Source organism: Podarcis liolepis (genome assembly GCF_965112155.1).
Source record: "Podarcis liolepis genome assembly, chromosome: 10".
NCBI lineage: Eukaryota > Metazoa > Chordata > Lepidosauria > Squamata > Lacertidae > Podarcis > Podarcis liolepis.
The window spans coordinates 20,552,391-20,575,026 of NC_139562.1; the positions used below are offsets into that span (position 1 = coordinate 20,552,391).

Sequence of the window (22,636 nt, forward strand, 5' to 3'; positions counted from 1 at the left end):
GCATTGATTGATTTGCTTGAGTTTGCCGATCAGAAGGTTGGCGGTTCGAATCCCCGCAAGCCAACCTAGCAGTTTGAAAGCACATCAAAGTGCAAGTAGATAAATGGATAACGCTCCGGCAGGAAGGTAAATGGTGTTTCTGTGCGCTGCTCTGGTTTCGCCAGAAGTGGCTTAGTCATGCTGGTCAGATGACCCGGAAAAACTGTCTGTGGACAAACGCCGGCTCCCTTGGCCAGTAAAGCGAGATGAGCGCCGCAACCCCAGAGTCGTTTGCGACTGGACTTAACTGTCAGGGGTCTTTTACCTTTACGATCTATTTTTTAGATAATTTATTTATTATTTATAGCGGGAGTGGCCTCTTTTCTTCTTTGGTTCCGTTCCATGGTGCTCTCATAAAGGAAGAATTCAGAACCCATGAGTACAGGAGTAGAATTGAATGGAAAGAACTAAACCCAGGATTGGGGAGCAGAGAAGGCTTGCGTGAATGTGATTCTTCCCATGTGGCCCCAAACCTTTAAGATAAATTCTGCATTTTTGCGTTTTAACAAAGCAGGTGGAACATCATATGAGCCTGCTGGATGAGGCCAACCTAGCCTACCTAGTCCAGCATCCTGATCTCACAGTGGCCAACGCCAGCCAGAAGCTTGTGGGAAACCCACAAGCAGGACCTCAGCACCAGAGCACTCTTGCCTCCTGTTGATTTCCAGCAACTTGCATTCAGAAGCATTGTTGTCTCAGACTGTGGAGGCAGAGCATAGCTGCTATAGCTAGTAGCCCTTGATAGCATTATCCTCCACGAGGATGAGATATTGGCTCTGTATCAAATAGAACTTAATTTGTGAAATGTCTGGCAATTTAGCTCATAATATTCATATCCCTGCAGATTTGTTAATTTTTTTAAAAATAAAATAAAATAAAATAAAATACTGTGTTTGAAGGCAAATGCTGAGACCTTCCTCATGTTTTAGATAGAAAACCCCCGAACTTGGAAAACATTAAAATAGGAGCTTGAAAAATACAGTTGCATATCTTTTGGACTGATCAGTACTTCCGTTGCTTCATGTTAGTGTGCTGTTGAATCTCAGCAAGTAGTGGCTTGTTGGGTCAGTGTGCTTCTTTTCTGCAATGATCTGGAAACTTAACATATTTAAAGCCATTCCCATGCTGCTGGCTGCTTATCTTAATAGGGTGCCGGGAGGATTTCTAATTAATGTCTTTTCTGGTTTCATTCAGTTCTGCCTTGTCTAGTGCATGTTCTCAGTGATTATATTTGTCACAAATTATGTAGGACGGTGGCAATACTCAGTAATGTCATCCTATGGTTCTATCCATGTTATTGATCAAAAATTCTATCAGTATTATCAAGCAATGTTTGTTGAGTGCTGTTAGCTAATGCAGCCTGTAGTCACAGAACTAACAATTTCCAATACATGTTGTGACAGCAGGAAAATGTTATATTTTGCTACTACCAAAAAAGAAAGAAAGAAAAGGAAACACCATAGTTTTCAGCAAAATGTGTTTTGTTTTTAAAATAACAATTCCAAAGGTCTATTAACATTCAATTATTATCAGCAAAAAAACTCCTCTTTTAATTCTCATTAGTTGTTCTTGGTTATGGTTTTGTTAACTGCATAGAAACTGCTCTAGTGTTTAAGTGGTATGCAGATATATGCAAAACAAATGATTTAATTGCATGCCACTCTCACAATAGATGAATCATTAAGACTTCAAGTAGGATGGCTAACACAGAAAATGGGTATTATTGTCACTTCTGTGCTGCTGCTGCTTCTATTGCTGTTGTACTGGATAGTTTTATATGAAAGATGCAAAAACCAGTAGTGGAACACAGAATTATGAAGCATGGTAAATAACTTAGTGTGTTGTGAAATCTCTTCAACATGCTTCATGGGAAGCGATTCATAAATGATATGCTTATACTGTATAGCTTTCTTGAGAAAGTATAGGAAAGAAGAGAGCACCTAGTCAGGAGGTTTAGAACAACTGAAGAAACATGTTATTCTGTGTCTTACTGTGTTGTATTATTTACTGAAACAATGTAGGAATATGCTCCTCTTTAACTTGCACTAAATCTTTTCAACCAATAGAGGTCAGTGGAGGAAATCTGTAGGAGGGTCATTACTGACTGTTCTACATCTCCACTGCATGAAATGACTGTAGTCAAAAGCTTTCATTTCCTTCAGTTTTCTAGTATCCAGTGTTAGAATTGGCTGTATCTAATTGGAAAAAGTAATACATAATAAAAATCGTCTTTGCCTGGTCTAACAACACCAAGAGAAATGGACACTATGATAGAAGTCTAGTGCTTGAGCTATGAGATAAGTATTCATGCTCTGCAAAGTAGTCATTACCTATTGCTTGTTAGGTCTGCCTGCCTTTTCCAGTCCTTGAAAATAGCCTTTCATTTTGTGTGTGTGTGTGGGGGGGGGACCCCTCCCTGAACATCTTCCTGCCACACTGCTGACTGGCAATATGAAGGCTCTCACGGTGCCAGTCTACTACTGTTTGGGCATGGAAGAGGGAATGGCTGAATTTAATTAATATTTCACTATCCTGGTTGTAGCACACAGATCTTAAACTTTGTTTGCCCCTAAGATTAGGGATGCGGGTGGTGCTGTGGTCTAAACCACAGAGCCTAGGGCTTGCCAATCAGATGCTTGGCAGTTCGAATCCCTGTAACAGGGAAAGTTCCCGTTGCTTGGTCCCTGCTCTTGCCAAGCTAGCAGTTCGAAAACACGTCAAAGTGCAAGTAGATAAATAGGTACCACTCGGGCAGGAAAGTAAATGGTGTTTCTGTGCGCTGCTCTGGTTCGCCAGAAGCAGCTTAGTCATGCTGGCCACATGACCCGGAAGCTGTACGCCGGCTCCCTGAGCCAGTAAAGCGAGATGAGCGCCACAACCCCAGAGTTGTCCGTGACTGGACCTAATGGTCAGGGGTCCCTTTACCTTTAAGATTAGGTTTAAACAGTTCTATAAATAACACTTGAAGTTTCAAAGGAATATTTTTTTGATAGACAATACTGCTACTCATTTCTTTTAGCCTTAAAAGCCACAAAGGAAGTGAGACACTGCTAGGTCTTTAATTTTTAAACTTTTCATCCCCTGCACTAGATAGATGTGTTAGCATTTAAGATACGAACAGGAAGTTGGCTAAGGGGAAAGAACTGAGGTTAAACATGGTACGACCAAATTAACACATTCTTTTCTGAGCAGATTTTCTGAGATGATGGCTTCTCTGGTGAGTTTAATCTATTCCAATGACTAGACTTTATCATTGCTTTCCAAATGTTAATCTTTTTCTTATTTTATATGCTTGGGTTCTGCAAATGTTCCTTGTTAGTAAAACTCTTGACAAAAAAAGAAAAGAAAAATGCAAGTTGTGTAATGTATAACTCCAATGTGCTGCTAAGATTATTGTACTGGATGCTGTGACAGTCTCTGAGTAGGAAATCTATATCTGGGTACTTCATTAACTCTCCAGTGTAAATGCATTACAGTGGTGCCCCGCAAGACGAATGCCTCGCAAGACGGAAAACTCGCTAGATGAAAGAGTTTTCCGTTTTGGAGGTGCTTCGCAAAACGAATCTCCTATGGGCTTGCTTCGCAAGACGAAAATGTCTTGCGAGTTCCTGCGGGGTTTTTTCCCTCCCCCCCTTTTTCTAAGCCGCTAAGCCGCTTATCAGCTGATCCGATAAGCCGATAAGCCGCTAATAGCGTTAATCCGCTAATCCGTCAATGGGCTTGCTTCGCAAGACGAAAAAACCGCTAGACGAAGAGAATCACAGAACGGATTCTTTTCGTCTTGCGAGGCACCACTGTACGTGAAAGTAAATTCCATGTAGTTTGCTGAATTGATTTCTTTTGTAACATATTTGCTTAGTAGTCTATATAGACCACATTATACATAGGAATCTGATACACAGAAATATATCCTTCAAGTGTAGCATAATACGTTTCTTCTGCTAAAGTATTCATGTTGTATAACCTATGCAGTGGATTCCTGACCAGTATTCTTGTGACAAAATAAATAATGGTGCCATGTTTCAAAGGCAACTCTCTTCTTCCACAAAGGTTATCTCCTTTCATAATTTACAAAGGAGCATTCAGCAGTAAGCTTTGACCATTGGGAATTCCCTGTGGAAAATGCATTGGGGTGCAGCAGCAGATATCTTACTGTGTGCAACTAAAGGGTAAATTCTATTAAGGCCAACTAACCAAGAAGGGGACAACTGGAGGTGTAAGTTAGTAACCAGGCAGAGTGGTGGGATGTTTGCTGAAGTAGCACGGTACTCTGATTGGCTGTATAGCCCTGAGGACTTTTTTCCTCTGTATGTTTGGTTGAATGTCTTCCTGCTATGTACTAAGCCTGAAGTAAGAGAGAGAACCTACCTGTTTGTTTCTCCTCAAATTATATGCTGGCTTTGTTAAGCTAAACTTAACACATAAATCAGACCAAATAATTTATTTTCTAGTGTACTATACATTATTTCCCTTGAAATATTGCTCAGTATTGTTAAGCATGTATGTGACTGCCTTGCTCTGGAATGAGTTCACAGGGCGAAGAGAGCCAGCGTGGTACCTTCCAGATGTGTTGGGAACTACAACTGCCACAGCCAGTTAAACCATTGTTCAGGGATGATGATACTACAGCAGCATCTGGAGGGCACTGTGTTAGCTACTTCTGAAAGAACAAAAAATCCTTCCAGCTTTGTAGCAAAGTAAACAGTCACAAGCGCTTACAAATCCCCCGCTTCCCTTATCTAAAGGAGGAATATGAAGAAGGGAGTGCTGGTGTTTGCTTGAAAAGCAGCCATATGGAGGCAGCTGTGTTCATTCATGTGCAGCAGCTAACCACAAAGATCCAGTGACTCTTTCTTTGTGCCACCTGAGGAACATGTGGCCGTGTGTGAGATTTCGTGGTGGCCGGTTGTTGCACACAAAAGCTGAAATGTGGAGCAGCCACCATATGGTTGCATTTGAAGTGTCCACTGTACAGATGTTTGTCTGTGGATTTTTGCTTATTCTTTATTTCAGGAAGCAAAATTATCTCTCAGGCAAGTTGATTGGTATGCTTGCGGTGCAGAGTTCAGTTGCAGACAAGAAATTAAAAAGGGATAAACTGGGCAGATATTTGTGATACTTCCCCTGCCCTTTAAAGCAAAACAAAGAAAAGCTGTGTTTACTATAGTACCCTGCTTGTTGACATGTTTCACTACCAGCTGTCCAGTAGCATAGCTCAGCTGAAGATTTACTGGCGACCTTATTACTGCAGTAAATAATCTTGCTTTCCAAGAGAACTGGAAATTATCCGAGACACATTGGAGGTCTTTTGAGCATGCAGTTAGGCTTTTTCCCACTCTTGGTGTTTCAGGCATCCAAATAATCGGAATAAAATCCTGCTTTGAAGGAGGACTCCACTAGACTTATTTTTGTCATCAAATTCTTTGTACATTGCATTCATGAATTAACATCGCAAATGAATTTGGCTCCACGCAGGAGAATCTGAAGAATGTGTGACAGAGGCAAGTAATCTTCAGGCCATGTTTGCGAGATTGAGACAGTTTTGTAGTAAGGTTTGCAGTTTATTTGTCAAACCCAAACATATGTATGGGCATTCCTTAGTTAAAGCTGACCAAAACCAAATCAGTCACCCCTAAAAAACTTAGTGAAGAGATGCTTGCAGATGGTGCAGAAAATCATACAATGATGGAATTCCATAGCCAGGTGCCACTACAGAGAAGACCCTACCCTGACTCAATGAGCTGTATCTTGTGGCAATACCTTCAGAATGGCTTCTCCTGCAGCTCTAATGACCCAGGAAGGCTGCTTATAGGGAGAAGTGACCTTTAAAAACATAGGTCCTACATCATTTAGGGCTTTATAGGTATTAGGTAGCATACCTTGAATGGGTTTCTGATGGTGGCCAGGGCTTCTCTTGGGTACAGAAAATGTACCGAGTGAACTAAAACTCATTTAGTAGGAACCCCTAGTTTGCTCATCTTCGCAAGGTCGATATTTTTGTCGGCTGCACTGATCTTACTCAAATATCCTGGAAGCTCTCCAAACCCAATGTTTGCACTTCTCTTTTGTTCTCGCAATCTTCACAGGCGTGCACGGCTTTTAGTGCTATTCCCTCCCCTTTTCTAAAAGAAGCCCCATGTTTTAAGAAGTGGCTTTGATGTGCGCTGTTGTATTTCATTGGCTGAGTTCTGTGCCTCTTTACATCCTCTTTTCCTCTTCCCCTCCCCCTCCATTGTTCCTCCTCACATCGATTTTCCCCCTGCTTGCCCACTTGGGAAACACCTGCCCTGCCGGAGCAATGTACTGAAATGTGTTTACTTTTTTTGATAGTTTCAATGCAGAAAGTTGGCTGCTTCCCTCTTTCCCCTCCCCTTCCCCTTCCCCTTTCTCCCATGCCCCTTGCTGCAGCAGCAGTTACTTGTCCTTTGACCCTGGTGCCTGCCTGTACCCTTCGGCTACTTCTTTTGTTTCTGCCCCAGCCATATGGGAGGAGAGGATGAGGGGCCTTGCTGAAACAAAGTTCATTGAGGGAATCATGGTATAGCATGGAATCACAGAATAGTAGAGTTGGAAGGGACCATGAGGGTCATCTAGCCCAACCCCCTGCAATGCAGGAAGGCGTTGCATTCCCTGAAAGCAGTTGTAGTCCCCAACCTGATGGAAGGCTCCTATTTCCTCTTGGGTGCCAAGAAAGTTCCCCCGTCTGACTTGATTTCTTATTTGCATAATAAATAAAATTTCCTGAAACATAGGATTTTCAAAGAAACATTACATTAACATACCACCTTTCCACCAAAGAGCTAAGAAGGCATACATGGTTCTCTCTCACCACATTTTATCCTCACAAGAACCTTGTGAGATGGATTAGGCTGAGAGACAGTGAATGACCCAGTGAACTTCCTGATGGAGTGGGTCTGGGACCCCAGTCTACCAGGTCTTAGTCCAGCACTCTGACCACTACACCACACAGGCTCCCAAGAAAGGCAGGCAAACATTTCTTAGGAAATGAGTGCCAGCCTGGAACCACAACTGGAGGCAGCCACAACATGCCCATTTTTCACTTGCATTTTTAGCAACATTTAGGTAGGAGCTATATTGATGGCGTTGGGACGCGGGTGGCACTGTGGGTTAAACCACAGAGCCTAGGACTTGCCAATCAGAAGGTTGGTGGTTCGAATCCCCGCGGCAGGATGAGCTCCTGTTGTTCGGTCCCTGCTCCTGCCAACCTAGCAGTTCAAAAGCACGTCAAAGTGCAAGTAGATAAATAGGTACCACTCCGGCGGGAAGGTAAACGGCATTTCTGTGCGCTGCTCTGGTTCGCCAGAAGTGGCTTAGTCATGCTGGCCACATGACCCGGAAGCTGTACGCCGGCTCCCTCGGCCAATAAAGCGAGATGAGCGCCGCAACCCCAGAGTCGGTCACGACTGGATCTAATGGTCAGGGGTCCCTTTACCTTTATATTGATGGCAAAACAGCCAGGGGTGATGAAGGGTGAAAGTGAAAGTATGCACAAGTCACTGTGCAGGGGGTGGGCGAGGATATAGAAAAAAAGAAACTAGGTAGAGAAAGATAATGGTGGGTGATCTCCCATAAATCCCCAAATCTCATCAGTGGAAACAAAAGCAAAGCCCTCACCTTCTGTTTCCCTTAGAGGTGGCACAAAAGAGGAGGGCTACATATCAGGAGGCAAAGCGGATTTTGAAAAGGGAAGTGGAGTGAACCTCAGGAAATTATTAGTTAAGGTGCCACTTTACAAAGAGATCTTTACTGGCAACATAGGAATTGGAAACTGCCTGCCCACTGTAGATCATTTGGTTTTCAACCAGTGTGCTGTGGCATCCTGGGGTCCCTTGAATAATGGTCAGAGGTGCTACAGGCAACACCTTCCAAAGGCTTGTGCTGCTTTTTGTTGCAGCAGCCTTGGCTACAAGCTCCCCAGGCGAATGGTGCCTCTGGGGCTGGCCAGGGGAGAGGAGAGGAGGCTGATGGAACACTCTACAAGGGAGGGTGTTTGAAAAGAGGTGAAGGGGCTGCCGGCTCTGCAGACAAGGGGTGACATAACTGGGCTTCTGAGGCTTTGAGCACGTTTCCCCACAGGGGAGCCGCAGAAAGAATGTACTTGGTCAAGGGAGCCATGGACTCAGAAAGGTTGAAAACCTCTGCAGTAGATGATATATAAGAGAGACATTTGCTTTTCCTACCATACCTGGTATAGGAATAACAACCATTGCATAGCACAGAGGGCCATCTGGAGGCACTCTTGGTGTCTCTGAACAGAAGAGGTGCTGCTGGTTGTTTCACTGGGTTTATACGTACTTGTGCATTTTAGTGTTTAAAACTGAATTACCAGGGCAATTTGTCTTAAGCAGAAATGTGTGTAAACACATTTGAATTGTAAAAAGAAATGCTGCTGGCATGTCAGCACACGGGGCTTTTCTCCCCACCGCCCTCCTTTTCCCCCTTAAGTTAAAACCAGTGACATTCAGTGATCCACAAACTGAAGCTTGTAAATTTTTAAATATGGGCTGTAATAGAGACTTTTACTCCAGGTAAAAGGTAAAGACGTTTACTCCAGTCACCTGTTGAGAATGAAAACGGCTAGTGGGTGAGTCTCATGTACTGCTGGACTAGGGTTGCACGACATTTACATTCTCATTGAATTTGAAATGCTATTGACTCTTTTAAGATGAGAAAGGAATGGGAGAACCCAGCACACACAGCTTAAGTAGCAAGTCCTTTTTTTATTAAAAAAAACCCAAAACCATAATGGGCACTTCCTCTTCCTTGCGCTTTCAGAACCCTGTTTCTAGAAGTGAATCTTTCCACACTGAATCTCTCCAGGTTCTGTACAAGGGATGTGCTCCGTCCAATGCAGCCTCTGTGTTATACAGACTTAACAGTAGGAAGGAAACCATTGACAGAAATGTGGTCTGCTTCACTTTGGCCATGGAATGGATTCTTGACTCATTTTGCAATCTCTGAGCTACTAATGTGGGCCAAAATCACACATGCGTTTTAAAAGCACTTTATCGTTGGATTCCCTTGCTTCAACCAGGCAAGCTTACTGTCATTCATAAATCAAGCTTTCTCCGTACACCTCCCCACCTTTGGCTAACTGCAGCTTTAGGCACCTGTTCTTGTTCTTCTTTTAAGGAAAATAGTTAGCAGTTCCAATTATGTAATTTGGCCTTTACTCACCATGAGCTGTAGAAGCAGAGGGTAGGTGGTGTGTGAAAAGAGGAAGGGGGAGCAGAGCATGTAAGGGGAAGAGAGCGCAGGCAGTTGAAGAAGAAGATGAGCAAACCATCCCTATTAGAAGTGAGTTCTGGATTTTGCAACACTGATGTTGCATTTAAAAGACAAGGATGGGGGGAGGGGTGTACTCTCAAAAATGGGATTGAAAAATGTAAGGAACTTTAACAACATTTTTATTTATTGAATTTATATACAGTAAACATTTAAATGCATTTTGGTGGAAAAGAATTATGCATACTGGATTATTCTGGTAAGGTAGCATCTCTCAAGCACACTAAAGATTGGCTCTAATGTTGATCCTTCTAGTGTTCTAGCTAAAGTCAAAACTAAACAAGATGGGAGCAGGTACACTCTGTCACTCATGTATCCACTCCATGTATAAAGTGTTGGGAGAGGGATTCAATTCTATCCAGGAGCCCTTGGGAACAAGCCACCTGGGAAAATGAACCTTGGCCCACCTCATAAGCCATCTCAGAAGAGGTATTCAGTTCTCTCTCTCTCTCTCTCTCTCTCTCTCTCTCTCTCTCTGTGTGTGTGTGTGTGTGTGTGTGAGAGAGAGAGAGAGAGAGAGAGAGAGAAGAAAAGCATCTTCTGCGTTGTATTCAGTGTGCATCTTTCTAAAACAATTTCCAGTGTGATCTCTCCAAACTGGAATGGGACCTTGGGGGTGTGGGGGTGAGAGAGAATTGTAGCCCTTTGGCTTTTCTACAGCCCCCATCTGGATCAGGGCCCCGCACCAGTTATTTGCATGGGTGGTGAAAAAGCTACCCTGCAAAAACATATCTGAGGGTATTTCTATTAGATCAGGGTTCTCCTGTATGATGGATGTATATGTGTATTTAAGTAAACTTAAGCATGCATGAACTTAATTTAAGTTGCATTTATTTATTTGATTTGTATGCCACCCTTCATCCGTTGGCCTCAGGGCAGTTCACAACGTAAAAATACAATATAAAAACACAAAATTCATGATTAAAACAAGGGGTGAGGAAAAACCACAAACCAATAACCCCTCCTCCGCTCTGCTGACTTTAATCAGCCAAAGGCCTGGTTGAAGAGGGATGTTTTCACCTGGAGGTGTGGAATGAAGATGCCAGCTGAATCTCCCTCTGGAGAGCATTCCACAGATGGGGAGCCACTGCGGAAAACGCCTGTTCTCGTGTTGTCATCCTCTGGACCTCTTATGTTAGAGGCACATGAAGAAGGATCTCAGAGGATGATCTCAAGGTCTGGGCAGATTGTACTTGTTTTACTGATGATTTGTTCATTAAAGGTAAAGGGTAAAGGGACCCCTGACCATTCGGTCCAGTCGTGACCGACTCTGGGGTTGTGCACTCATCTCGTTCTATAGGCCGAGGGAGCCGGCGTTTGTCCACAGACAGTTTTTCCGGGTCAGGTGGCCAGCATGACTAAGCCGCTTCTGGCGAACCAGAGCAGCACACAGAAATGCCGTTTACTTTCCCGCCGGAGCGGTACCTATTTATCTACTTGCACTTTGACGTGCTTTCGAACTGCTAGGTTGGCAGGAGCTGGGACCGAGCAACGGGAGCTCACCCCGTTGCGGGGATTTGAACCACCGACCTTCTGATCAGCAAGTCCTAGGCTCTGTGGTTTAACCCACAGCGCCACCCGCGTCCTGGATTTGTTCATTACATTATATGATTTGTGCTGTACTCGTGATGCTCTTACTATGTTATTTGTTGTTTGTAAGCAGCTTTGGCATTCATAGAAAGTGGCACAGAAAGACAATAAATCAGATCAATAAATCAATGTACAGCAACTCATCAAGGGTTGTGAAGCTTCCTGCTTTTGCTATCTGCCCAGCTTTGCAAGAGTGTCAAATACCTATTGGCAACATATGATATGTGTCTGTTGGGCTGTGTGTGGCTTGCTGGATCACAAATTCTGCAGACTTGACTTATGCAGCACTTCCTCCAGAATCTCTTTGCAAGGCAAGCGTTCCTGAAATCATCCTTGGATTCCCATATGAGGGTGGTTTAGTGTAATACAGTGCAAGAAAGAAACGTGTCATGGGAAGAACACACTGATTTCACTGCAGAGTTGCAAGTTTAAGCACATGTTGTATTTTGTCCTCCTGTCACTGAATTGCAAAGAATGCATTGCTGAAGTGGATTGTAATTATTTTATGCTAAATTTTAAGTGGAACAACAGTTCAAATACAAAGGAAGTTCTTTCAGTTGCCATGGATACAACATATCGCCCTTTATGAGCTGTCATTTTTGTCTGGTCTCCAATAATCACTATTTCTTAATCTTTGCAAATTCACACATGCTAAAATCTCATTTAAGTTCTAAATTTGTATGGTGGAATGTGAGTCTTCGATCTCTAAAACATGGATGCAAAAAGCTTCTGGGGGACTTTCCCCATTATCCTGCATTTGATACCTTCCTGTTTTAAAGCGAAACCTATTCCACAGGTTAGAAGAAGCACAAGTTAGGTGCAAAAGGATGCCAGAAGATCGCTTCTGAAAGAGCAATAAATTCTATTCCAAAATAACAGTATAAAGCAGTGAAGGAAATTGAAGAGTAATTTGGTAAAAATATATATATATATTTACAAACTACAAATATTTCTAGAAGCATATCAGCTAAGAGGCAGAAGGATCTTAACCATAGATGACAATGTCAAAATGATAGTGAAGAAATTTCAGAGAAGGTAAATGAATTCTTCACATCATTATTGTGCTCCTTGGAGGAAAGATGGGATAATAAATCACATAAATAAAAATAATTTTTCACTGCCAGAGGTGTTACAGTACATCTGAGCCATTGTTTTTTTGGTTAATGAGTCTCAAGAAGTATATTATAAGGAGTATAGTATGGTATTCAGTTGGGAGTTCCTAATGAATTCAAATGAGACATTATTGATCTGGAAGACTTTTAAACTGATCAAAGCATTGAAGAAAAACTAAATAGCTGGGGTGTTTTTGCTTAGAAAAAAAAATGTAATAGGGGGGAAAGCAGCACAAGACCTTGGATTTCTTTTTCATTTTAATAATGAGGAGGGAATCAATAGAGGAACTGTGTTAAGAGTACCAACCATAAAAGTAGCTTTAATGGGGAAAGCTAGTATTTTGATAGTCTAATGAGGCTTCTGCTTCAGAGAGTGGGAGTAGAAGTAATTATTTTATGATAAGATAACGCTCCCTGGTTATAGGAAGTATATGAAACAGTTCTAATGTTAGCAAATGCCATGCATTCAGCAGTCGAGAAACCTTTGTTCTCAGTAATGTCAATGTGCGGAATGTTTGATTAGCTTGTCTGCATTTCAGCCCATGTGGCAGGCGCAAGATAATGTCAAGTTCTGACTTTTAAATTCCAAAGTACTTCTAAATCAGTTTACATGGCTTGGGTGCTTTAGTTAAAAATATATGCTTTCTCCCGCCTATGTTAGCAAAAGCCATAAGGCTGTCAAAAACCCGGCAAGTCATAGTACTTGACTCGATGGATACCAAGTGGTACAAGCCCTGTCTTACTGGAAGATCATACCTTGATCATCCTCTATCATAGCTAGGTAAGGAGGGATATAAAAAAGCTGCTCCTTGAACATTAGTGATAACGATTTATGGAAAAAACAGAAAGCAAGTTTTGGAATTCTGGGTTGCCCAGAGTTGTCTGGCGAATACCTAAGTGGGAGATGATCTGGGAAAAGCTATTTGAAGACAGTGCAGAATTCAAATGTCATCAATCACATCGCTCATAGGAAGGAGATAGTGATGCAACTGAAAACGTCAGAAATTGGAAAGGGCACGTGGCTGAAATCTTAGTAAAAGTCAATATTGCTTAAAAAGCATTTGTGTAGGCAAACCTACCCAGACATGTAAAGGTTGCTTGTGTTTTATTTCCTTTTTAATAATCCTTTGGTTGTTCTTAAAAACCTGTTTCTCTTTTTTATTGATAATTTTAATGTGTTGTTTTCTATTTTTGTAAACTGCTGCTGAAGATTTTCTTACAATCAAGCAGTGTGTAAGTTTTGTTGAATAAAGTAAATAAAATAAACAACTTTGCAGAACTGTCCTAATTCTGTAAGCATATTTTATGTGAGTACAAGTAGTGCTGTAACCAATCAGCAACAATGTTGGTCTTCAGGTAATTGTTGTAAGACAGTGTACAGTTCTTTGAAAAGTTATGCCGGGACCTCATGTTACTAACAATGCAGGGATGCCACTAAAAATTGCATACCAACATCAAGGCTGTGTACACACCCTTCTGTAGGATTGTAGTTTTTCTCAGTCCAGAATAATTCATGCTCATCTTCAACATGCTGCTTTCATTCAAGATTGATTGTAGATCCTGCCACCCACAAAGCTGAGTGTGGTTAACTGATATACATCTGAAACCCTCCCCTTGATTAGGTTATTCCTCCCTGCTTGTGCCCCGAGTGAAAGGAGGAGGAAGTGCAGACTGCAATCTTGGTACCTCCCCACCCAATTGCTGGGACTGTCTACATCAGTTTCCATTGGTGTCCAGCAGGATAATGCTCAGTCAATCAATCAATCAATCAATCAATCAATCCATCCATGCAATGATTTTTTATTTTTGGAATGAAACCAGTTTATAAATAAGCACTTTTCAAGGGCAATGGTGTTTGTGTGTACAGTGGTGCCTCGCAAGACGAAAATAATTCGTTCTGCGAGTCTTTTCGTCTTGCGAAGCACGGTCCGTCGCAACTGCGCCTCTTCAAGCGGCTTTAAGAAAAAAGCGCAAGACGTTTTCGTCTTGCGAAGCAAGCCCATAGGGAAATTTGTCTAGCGAAGCAACGCAAAACCAAAAAACCCTTTCATCTAACGAGTTTTTCGTCTTGCGAGGCATTTGTCTTGCGGGGCACCACTGTATGTGTGTAGACTATATACAGAAAACAAATACCCCACCCTCCATTGATTCTAGAGTAAAATGTGTGTATGCAACCTAAGTTGTCCCTCCTCAGATAGGAAAGCTTACCCTTCATTGTGCTTTTCCCTACCCGCATTCCCCATAACTGTCTGCTGCTGGTGGGGAGGGAAGAAAACCCATAGCATAGGTTAAGTGGTTTTACACATGAGGGTGAAAATAATTGGGGTGCCCTTTTCTGGAGCATCCCCTTGTTGCCTGTAATATGGAGCACCACTTTGAGAAATGATACCTAATATTTGTTAAATCATTGTGATGCAGTGGTTAGTGTTAGACAAGGATTGAAGGGTAACACAGGTTCAAATCTCCACACAGCCATGAAGCTGTGACCTTGGGCCAGTCACTAACTCGAAGCCTAGCAGGGTTATGAGGACAAAGTCTTAGTGTATTCAGGCATGGCCAAACTTGGCCCTCCAGATGTTTTGGGACTACAACTCCCATCATCCCTAGCTAACAGGACCAGTGGTCAGGGATGATGGGAATTGTAGTCCCAAAACATCTGGAGGGCCAAGTTTGGCCATGCCTGTATGTAGAAGAACCATGTATTTAGAAACTGGTTTCATTCCTCAAGCTCTTTGGATCAAAGGTGGGATATCAATGTAATAAATAATTCCAACATTTTTTGGTAGGATCTTACACCTTTATGTGGCTGTAAGCAGCAGCTGCAAGAGAACATCTTCCCCGCCCCAGTAGAACATAATAAAAGAAGAAGAATCATAATTAATCCACAATTTGAAACATCTCTCTTTGTGTGTGGGATGTATTCTCTCTTTGATGTTGCTGCATAGCACTTCTCTTTTCTGATCAAAAGAATGTTTATTCCTCCAGCTGAAGTAGCAGAACAGCCTTAAGTAAAATGGGATGCGGTAAGTAAACACAAATTTCACCTGTGCAATAGGGCAGGGGGAGTGGGGATAAAGCAGCCAAGAGTTTAACCTAACACAGTTTTTTGATTTCCCTGGAAGAGTGAAGCATGTGCTTAAACCTAGTGGAATCAATAGGACCCAGAAGTGCTTAGATTTGTGCCTAATACATTAACAGTTTGCTTTAAAACTTTGAAAAACTCTTTGAAAATTGATTTTTAGCATTTTTCTCTGCAAACGGCTGTTGCTCTATTTTAAATCATTATTGCGTGTTTCCTGGCACACATCACAGGGGGGGGAACTGTGATGAAATTCAGTACTTCCTTTTTTGAAATATTCTGAGCTTCCCAGTACATTAAGCTCCTTGAAGGAAACGTTTACAACTAAGAAGTGTAGTTGACACCTTGCTTGATGTATATGTTCATGGGGATCTGTAAGTAAATCTACTTGCCAATTACTGCTTCAGATATTTGTCTGATCTTCCTAGTCTTGTTGGAGTAGGTGTTTAGTATGTCTTCTTTGCTTAGTTACTTCTAAACTGAAGTTTTGATGCCTAACTACTGAGGGATCTACTAATGTGCTTTATACTCCCTAATGAAAAGTGCCTGGGGTCTAAATGCATCAGTGCTTGGAGTTTTCTATTACAATAATTTTGATACTTCGCCTTGGTGAACTTCTTTTGTCTTTGTATATGTGAGTTTATTATTACAACTCATCCAAACTATTCAGTCTGTTTTTTTCATGTGACCCTTCCCTTCAGAAGTCCTTTGGAGATCCCACTATAGCACAGATTTTCCAGCAGTTTTAAGTAGCCAGTTTTCTCCAATGTCCCCTCCCAAGTCCGCAGATTAGTTTGGGAGAAGAAAATGCTTGTTGAGAGACATGCCTCTGTCAAAAGACTGGTCATGTGCAGTCTGGAGGTGATTAAAAAAACAAAAGAAAAAAAAACCCAATGCTTTATGTTTTGCTATTATTCACAAAATATTCTCTTATACTATGAATAAGGAAGCTCAGTTCTGCAGATCAACCAACTGTGGCGTATATAGTGGCTCATGCAGTTGCAGCTAGAATCCAATCCTTTTCATTTCTTGATTGCAAAGAGATTACTGGTGGTGGTACTCATGTTGGATAAGGATGTATTTGAGATGGCTGGCTTTGGTGAGGCAAAAATGCCCACAAGAGGCTATACAGGGATAACCAAAGGTATTGTCCTATCAGTCAAGTGTCAAAAGGGTTCTTGTTCCCAAGATGAGCTTTTCTCCATGTGCAAAGCACTCCCCTGACAATGTCATTGATAACCTTGACCCATTTCAAATGAATGAGTAGTTCAGTGTTTTAAAGTTTCAAGCTATGTTATTCTCTCATTTCGCTTCCTAGTCTACAAATATCTAGTTTGTTAGCTTGTTCCTCCTTCATTATGATTAGCTGGCGAAGTCTTATTTGTTGATGGAATGCTTCTCTTTTATCTGCTTTCCTTTCCTCTTTATCTCCTTTCCTTCCCCCCCTTTCTCCTATCCTGTGCATGATAGCACAGGCCATAGATGAGCTAGATATAGGAAAGTAATGACCAGATCCCAAGTTCTGGCATAGTAGTAAGAAATTTCTGCAGAAAGCTAATTGGTCAAAATCTAACAAATGCTGTCAGTTTTGAAAAGAGATATCTTGTTGAGGTCTGTTATGTGTCTTGGTACACTTTTAGTTTTGTTAAGCTGTGGGCTTTTGTTTTTTTAATATAGGAACTTTTTTGTTCCTCTTTTCATTAGAGAATTGATGACAGTTGAGGTAGGAGGAAGAGACTTCAACATATACCAAAGTTTCTGGCTTGAAACTCAGAAGCAAAAGTTATTTTAATTGTTGACTAACATTACTGTTAATTAAAGGAAAACCTGTTAACCATGCAGACTGACTCATTATTTATGTACCAGATATTGAGGATAGTGCTGTTTTCCTTCGCTCTTCTGCTTGATTCTCCTGGACTGACGCTAAGGCACACAGCTGTGGTCACAGATGGATTAGATGCTGTGATTTCATGATCAAATGCCAAGACCTGGCATGTTAGCGAGCTGAGCTGCTGCCTTAACCTAAGACCTGCCTCAGGCCACTAGATTTGAGCTTTAACTGCTTATAAAATGGAGCCTCATGCCAGCTTCTCAGAAAATTAATATGCGAGGCCTAATTTCTCAGTAGTATTTGGAGAAAGATATGCAGTAACCTAGGAGAGGAATTCTCATTCTTCACAGCGGATAGCAAGGTTTAATTCCATTAAATTCCAGCTACAGAAGAGAGAGTAGGAGTGATGCAGCATGAATTGCTGACAAAATATCGTGTACTCTGAAATGTCACTTATTATGGATAATTGTTAGGCATGCTGCAAGCACTGCAATTGGATATCAGACACTCAGATATGTTCAGCAGCTTCCTTCTCTCATATTGTAATAACTTTGCAACTGAGCTTATCATGTTCCATGCACACTCAGCACAATAGGTTCATAATTGCTGACCTCTGGACACTACCATTCCATAAATATTTAATAGCAATGTACTTGGTATAGGCTTTAGAATTTAGAGCTCCCTTATAGAAAGGGGGTGAAGTATCTCCAGTATCTTAATAGCCTGATAGTGTGGAATATCATAGGATGGAGGTGCAAGATGTTATGAAACCTCCAAGAGGCAATCAGAACAGCTAGTGAGAGTCTTAAGGGTGGAGAGATGGAGAGGAGCACATGAACTGGAGAACAGTTGTTCCATACAGTTAAGAAGTTAAGAAATGCTATAAATTCACCAAAATGCGATGTCGGGAAGCTAGGTAGCAGCATCTGAACTTGATAAAGTCATCCCCCCAAAAAAGAAGAAGAAGAAGAAGAATAAATAAAAAAGAACAGGCCATCAAAATCTCAGTAGAAGAAGCCCCAGACTTGAAACTCAGTAACGTCCATCATATTATATCTTTAGGCACCAGACAAAAAGATTTCTTTTCTCCCATGCCTTCGGCTGATTAAACAATCTATAGTCTTTTAAACTGTGAGTGGGGTGGGTGGATTATTGTTTTATTTGTTACTATGCTATATATTTTTTGTGTTTTTGTATTGTAAACTACCTGGAGATTCTTGGATGAAGGGCGCTATAGAAATGTAGCTTATTATTGTTATTACTGAGCAGTATGAGCCCTCCAGGTAACTTACTTGCTTGCTAAGACTCTGCCTTTGTTGATCCTTACCAAAAGCATGACAAATGTTTCTTAGGGGCTCTGCTTTGTATCTTTTAATATTTGTTCGCTCTATCTAGACCTACAGGACAAGGACAATCAGGAGTTACTCCTAGATCAGAGGTGGATCACCAGCCCAGTGAAAGGGAGGGGGGATGGAGAGATGCACGGGTAGGAGAAGAAGAAATGTATGGTGTGTGGAGGGGAAACAGGTGGGGAACTCTGTATGTGTGGTCTGTTTTGTATGTGCAATCTGTGAGAAGGTGGGAGAGTGTGACAGAGAGAGAGCAGGTGAGAAAGCAATGTGAGTGTGTAAAAGATTGAGTGTGGTGCATACCCAACTGCCCCAGAAAAACTGGGACATCCTGTTCTTTCCTGCGAGACAATGGCAGCCATTTTGGGCACCTTGCTCTTATGTGATTTGGGGCCAAGATCTAACCCCTCAAAAAGTGTTTTCTTCAGGTCTGTGATCTCACGCGGCATGTCAAAACATGCTTTTTCAGGTCCATGATCTCGTGTAGGTCATGCGACTCACACACGGGTGGAGACCCGGAAGATAGCGTTTCATATTTCGGCCATGTTGTGTTGGAGGGTATGGTGGTGTGGCCATCGTGTGGGGGGGCACTGGGGAGTGTTATCAATATTGCATGATTGTGCCCCATATGGCAGCTGTTTTATGGCTGGCACCCACAACACTTGTCTCTGCTGGTCCAAAAAGGTTGGTGGCCCCCTGGTGTAGCTTGTAAGAGTCTTTGAAGGTTTGTCCTTGATCTGGGAGATCCAATATTGTCTTTGATTTAAGACTCTCTCTTATCTGCCCTCTTCCTTCATACTGGCCCCTAGTATGCTGCTTCTGCTCTTACTGCTTTCTGTCATCAGCCCATGCATGTTGAGACAGACCTCAGAGGTTTCCTATTAGCTAGAGGCCTCAAGGAGCAAAACTGTATTCTCTAAAATCTCCATGTTGTTAATTCTTGAAGAACATGAGGTCCCTTCCTTGCTGGTGTGTGACTCTTCATCCACACCACCTATGCTATGAAGAATGAACATTTCCTTCTCAGCAGGTGGTTAGCGTGCATGGAAATTAATTCTGCAGATATTAAAATCTTGTTTTTAAAAGGATACCTCTAATTAAAGTTGAAGACAACTGTGGGTAGCTGTAGCTGTCAAAAAGGTAGCTGTAGCTGTCAAAAGTAGCTTGGCTTCAGTACACATGTGTCAGATTGAGATGTATTTCATGCAAAAGTCTATAAATATTTCCTTTGCTATCCATTCCTACTAGGGGCCTATCAATGCTGTATGTTTGAGGATTTGTATAACTTGCATCTAGAACAGTAATAAACATAGTGCTTGTTCAAGATAAATATATGTGTGTCCTATTAACTTCCTGGAACAGAGATCTCTTGCTTCCTATGGCAAATATATTCTTCAGCAGGAAAGGAGCAGTGCTTGAAAGCGGTGTTTTCTGATCAGTCTGACAAGCTTGGTGTCTTAATGGGGCTTATTAATAACAGAAGGCTCTTAGTGACCAATTAATTCAGTGTTGCTGGAGTACTCTGTGCAGTTCACTAGTTAGTATTAAGTAGCTTAGGTCTAGAAAGGGTTTGCAGCTTTTCATTTCATCTGGGGAGAATTAAAGGAGTAAGAGCCTTTTCAGTATTTTAAGATCGACACTAAAAACCAATAGAATTCGTTCCATTTTTGTTTGTTTGTTAAAAACAACTTACAATAACAGAAGCAAGGTGGGTCCTAAAAATGTGCATTTCAGTTGTTAAAAGCCAGAGTTGAGAGGTGTATCTTCAGCTTTTGTCAAAAGCTGTATAATGAAGGTGCCTGGTGCATCTGTGCATCTCTGTGGGGAGGAAGTTCCACAACTTAGGGGCTGCCACAGTGAATGCCCTCTCCCAAGCTGAGTCTCTAATATTTCTTTCCTGGGCAAAGTGGTTGAGAGGGCAGTGGCCAGCCAGCTGCAGGTTTGCCTGGAGAAAGCATTCTAGAGTCATTCCAGTCTGGTTTCAGACCTGGTTTTGACACCAAAACAGCCTTGGTTTCCCTGATTGATGACCTCTGTTGGGAGAGAGACAGGGAGGATGGAACCCTGTTGGTTCTCCTTGACCTCTCATCAGTTTTTGACACCATGGACCATGCACCAACTACCTTAAAGAGTGCCTTCCCTAGTATGAACCATCTCAGAAGCTATGATCAGCAGCTGAGGGCTTGTAAGTGGTGCCACCACCAGGGTTTGCTTGGTTGGCACTGACTCGTGGTAGGGGCTTTTCAGTGGTGGTTCCCCGGTTATGGAATGCCCTCCTAGTGAGGTGTGCCTGTGTCCATCATTATTCACTTTTAGGAGGAATTTGAAAACAATCGGGGGAAAGCAAAGCAATGCAGGCTTTCTGCTATCCCCACTTTTCATGAGTGTGGGTACTGTCTGAGCTCCCTTTCTTATGCTGTGCTTTGCTGTATAGGAGATATGACAAGGCCCAGCCCATGTGGAGGAATCCATGTTGCAACTCATGGCAATCATGGCAACCACTGCTGCAAATAAGGGATAGTGTGAATTTGCCTGGATAGCTTCCACCAGGGAAGGTGCTGCAACCAGCTGGCCTGTGCCAGTTCTGGGTTGTGTAGACCTGTTCTTGGCTGCCCATCAGCAGAGGCGTCTTTCCCATAGGGTTTAGTGGCTTGTTGCGCCAGGGCATCGGCCTCTCAGGGGCGCCCCAGCGAGTTGGGGAGCTGTGCGGCTTTGTCGGCAGCCTCCCCAGCTGCGCCCTGCCAACCATCTTTCCTTCCTACCCTCCTCGGGCCGCCCCCTTCTGTTGGCAGGTGCATTGGTACTGCTGCTGCTTGTGCTGCTCTCACAAGCGTTCTGTGGCGGCGGCGCGGGCTGTGGCAGACGAGGAGCCACTCCTCGACTCTGAGGCATTGGCCGAGGATGGGCCGCTGCCTCCTCTCCCTCGGCTGCAGGAATCCCCTCAGCCGCCGCCCGCCTAGCTGCTGTCGTCTGAGGGAGCAGCTCCCAAGGGGCCTCCTCCGCGTCACTGGTGCCTGCCGCCCCACCACCACAAGTGGCAGTGTGGCAACCGCCTCATGCTCCTTGGGCCGCTGGGCAGCGGGCTGTTGTTGTCAGGCAGTGGAGGAGGGGGTGGTGCCCTGGGACCTCACAAGCGAGCATGGGGTTCTGGCGGTCTGGCCAGCTGCGCCACGGCCACCACATCGGTGGCGGCTCCCGGGGCTACGAGGTGGTCCGCAAGTTGGACCCTGACTTCTAAATTCTGGGAAAGGGAGGGGGCGCTGGAGGGATCTTTGCACCATTGCGCCAGAAGTGCTTAAGACGGCCCTGTCTGTCAGTTGATGTATTTGCCAGCCACAGCAGTATTGTGTCTATGAAACAGAAGGAGCAAGAGGCTATATTTATGCACAGTCAAAAAGGAATGGATGGTCAACCTGCTCTTTTTGATATGTAGCAGCAACCATTATTAGCATCTCTTGATGTGTTACCATCAAAAAGCTTCATTTTTTCCTCTTCAGGCAAGATTGTAAAAATAACTTTTTCCCATCTGCTATCCCTCAAGGTAATGACATTGGGGATTTTGCTAAGCATGCTTCAGTGAGCTATTATGCTGCATTATTATAAGATATACTTGTGGTATAAGAGAACGTTAGGTGAGATGAGTTGCTGCAGGCATAGCAATGATCCACAGCAGCTTTTCAGAACATTCCCTCTTGCCCAAAGTCTAAATATATGCAACAGAGAGAACTTTTGGCTTCTTAGTCAGCTCTCGGCTTGGTGGATACTGAGGCAGATGAATCCAGCAGAAGCACTAAGGCCAAATTCAAGGACTTGCAATATCATTGCTTAATAAATTCATATATTAGAATATCGCAGCATTCCTTGGTAAGGCCACTTGAAAATACAGAAGACAACAGCATGCAACAAAGGCTGCCAAGTAGTATAAACCACTTTTTCTAGCAAATCAATATGGAAGCAATCTTTGTTGTACATCTTTTCATTAACACACTTGAGAAGTCAGTGTTTTGTTTATTCCTATATTTGTTGCTACAGGACACTAATAGATATTTTAATGCTACATTAGGAACCTGGTTTTTTTGTTTTCCTGTGGTGATCAATCATAGCCTTTTTTGCTTTGGCTTATGACGTATAAATTGCATGCATTGCAATAACATTAATTAATTGAAAAGTAAGGTTGAATGAGCACACTTCCACACCATCTGGAAACCTCTAACCTAAATAATAAATCCTGGAGTAAGATAGTAAATACATGTGAGCAGTTGGAAGCTCACTTTTAGATAGGCTTTGGTATGTACTTTGCATTATTTTAATTCTAATCTGATTTTAATTG

General features: G+C 42.6%; 1 protein-coding gene across 6 annotated transcripts in view; it reads left to right on the forward strand.

Moving 5' to 3' along the window:
• FGD4 (FYVE, RhoGEF and PH domain containing 4) overlaps positions 1 to 22,636 on the forward strand; it is a 104,025-nt gene that overhangs the window by 15,177 nt on the left and 66,212 nt on the right. The window contains exon 1 of one of the 6 annotated variants that reach the window (XM_083461960.1): positions 15,419 to 15,500. The exons of 4 other annotated variants lie outside the window; for them this stretch is intronic. In XM_083461960.1, the coding sequence (XP_083318086.1) occupies positions 15,479 to 15,500 (22 nt within the window). In that variant the 5' untranslated portion in view covers positions 15,419 to 15,478. Of the gene's footprint in view, positions 1 to 15,418; positions 15,501 to 22,636 lie in introns of those variants that run through there. One more of the 6 variants, XM_083461955.1, reaches the window with a different exon arrangement.